Source organism: Verticillium alfalfae, genomic scaffold (genome assembly GCF_000150825.1).
Source record: "Verticillium alfalfae VaMs.102 supercont1.3 genomic scaffold, whole genome shotgun sequence".
NCBI lineage: Eukaryota > Fungi > Ascomycota > Sordariomycetes > Glomerellales > Plectosphaerellaceae > Verticillium > Verticillium alfalfae.
The window spans coordinates 394,131-395,793 of NW_003315036.1; the positions used below are offsets into that span (position 1 = coordinate 394,131).

The 1,663-nt window shown below is 58.9% G+C and overlaps 1 protein-coding gene across 1 annotated transcript in view; it reads left to right on the forward strand.

Moving 5' to 3' along the window:
• Nucleotides 1-1,131: 1,131 nt before the first annotated feature.
• VDBG_02632 (conserved hypothetical protein) overlaps nt 1,132-1,663 on the forward strand; it is a gene marked incomplete at both ends in the record, with an annotated part of 1,072 nt that continues 540 nt past the window's right edge. The window contains one exon of the mRNA XM_003006447.1: nt 1,132-1,395. Within this exon, the coding sequence (XP_003006493.1) occupies nt 1,132-1,395 (264 nt within the window). The remainder of the gene's footprint in view (nt 1,396-1,663) is intronic.

The window sequence follows — 1,663 nt, forward strand, 5'->3', positions numbered from 1 at the left end:
CAGTGAGCGAGCTCAGACACCAAGGGGGCCTGGGTTTTTGACGCGAGACCGGCGCCTTGTTTCACGCGCTTTTTCTGACTGAGCCGGGAGAGGAGACGACGCTTTTTCTCACTGGCAAGAACCGGGATGATAGACGACGCTTTTTCTCACTGGCAAGAACCCGGATGATAGACGACGCTCATCCTGCCTGGCAAGAAACCAGGATAGAAGAAACACACACAGCAGGCCCCAAACAGGGCCATATCTCGTTGGCCTGCTTGTCCCCTTGCTGTGAATGCCCGTTCATCGTGTGCTCAATACAGACCCGCGCGGTCTGCTCCACGCAGCCTCGCGGCAATTCAACAATACCTGGCAAGCCACTGGTCCTGGAGGCTGCGTCCTGCAACGTGTGACCTCGCATCTGGTCGAAGCAAGGCTGGCACGTCTTGTGCCTCCCACTGGCCGAGCGCGCACACAGGCGGGGTTGAACTGCGCCGACCCTCCTCCTTATCGTTATTGTTAGGCCCAGGCACCGCTGCTGCTTTCGTGCCCAACGACGCAGTAGCCGGGCCAGTGAAGCAAGCATCCTCACCTTGCAAGACGTTGCTTGGGTGTTCGTATCATGCGCCGCTGGTCAAGTGAGACTCGAACCGTGACGAGGCGTGCATCGTGTTCATATGGGTCTTTCCGTGACGCACTTTATCAGGCTCTGGCTCCGGGATGCTAGCAGTTTCGTCGCATCCTACTGTGCATTTTCTTGTTGACCTACAGAGATGCGTCGAGCCAACGCGTTCTACGCCTATGCCTATGCCTGTGCTTGTGCAGCGCCGCACCACTTCCTCGGCACAGTACACAGTACGGTTTCCCCACGACTTGTCCCAGCAGCGTCGAGGGTCAGTCGTGGCTGACGCAGCGGGCCGTCTCGTGTTGAGATCTCGTCCCACAGGCTTTTCGTGATTCACGTTGAGTGCACTGGACCCCTGCTGGGCGTGCGTGACGAAGGCAAAGGGGGACTTGCCACCCTCCATCAGCCAAGACGGAGATGGAGGAGGGGGTGGACGGGCGGGCAACAGGAGACGGCGCCGGTAGACATCTCGGGCCTGAACAGTGAAGTCTCGACGGGACAACCATTGAATGCGCCGACGGGACACCATGGAGTGCGCCGACGGGACACCATGGAGTGCGCCGACGCGACACGCAAGTGAAGACCAGGAACAGGCTGGTGGGCCACATTTCATCATCGCCCGGCAGAAAGGGCCCCAGCAGGCGATTCTTTCAGTGGACTTCCGGGTGCAAGTGGAAATGATCGGCTGCCTGTATCGCCAGGGTGAAACACGACTGCGAAAAGTGACGAGCAGGGCAAGCCGGTTCTCTGGGCGAAAGGCGAAAGGCGAAAGCGAACGACTTGCCTCGAAGGTCACCGTTTGGCCATCACATTGCATATGTCTCTTCTCAAGTGTGCTGGTGACAGAAACGCATCCGCAGACGTCTTAATTTGGTGACGGGCCGACCAAGTGATGGAAGCGGCCTGGTGCCATTGGATCACCACTCGCCCGCCAGTGCTTTGTATTCGGTTGCTGCGGAATTCACAGTCCCACCTGGCGCTCGATTCGCTAGCCCTTGGTGTTAACTTGCTACCCTGCACAGTCGGGCGGTGCAGTCCGAAGCATCGCCAGCGTGCTGA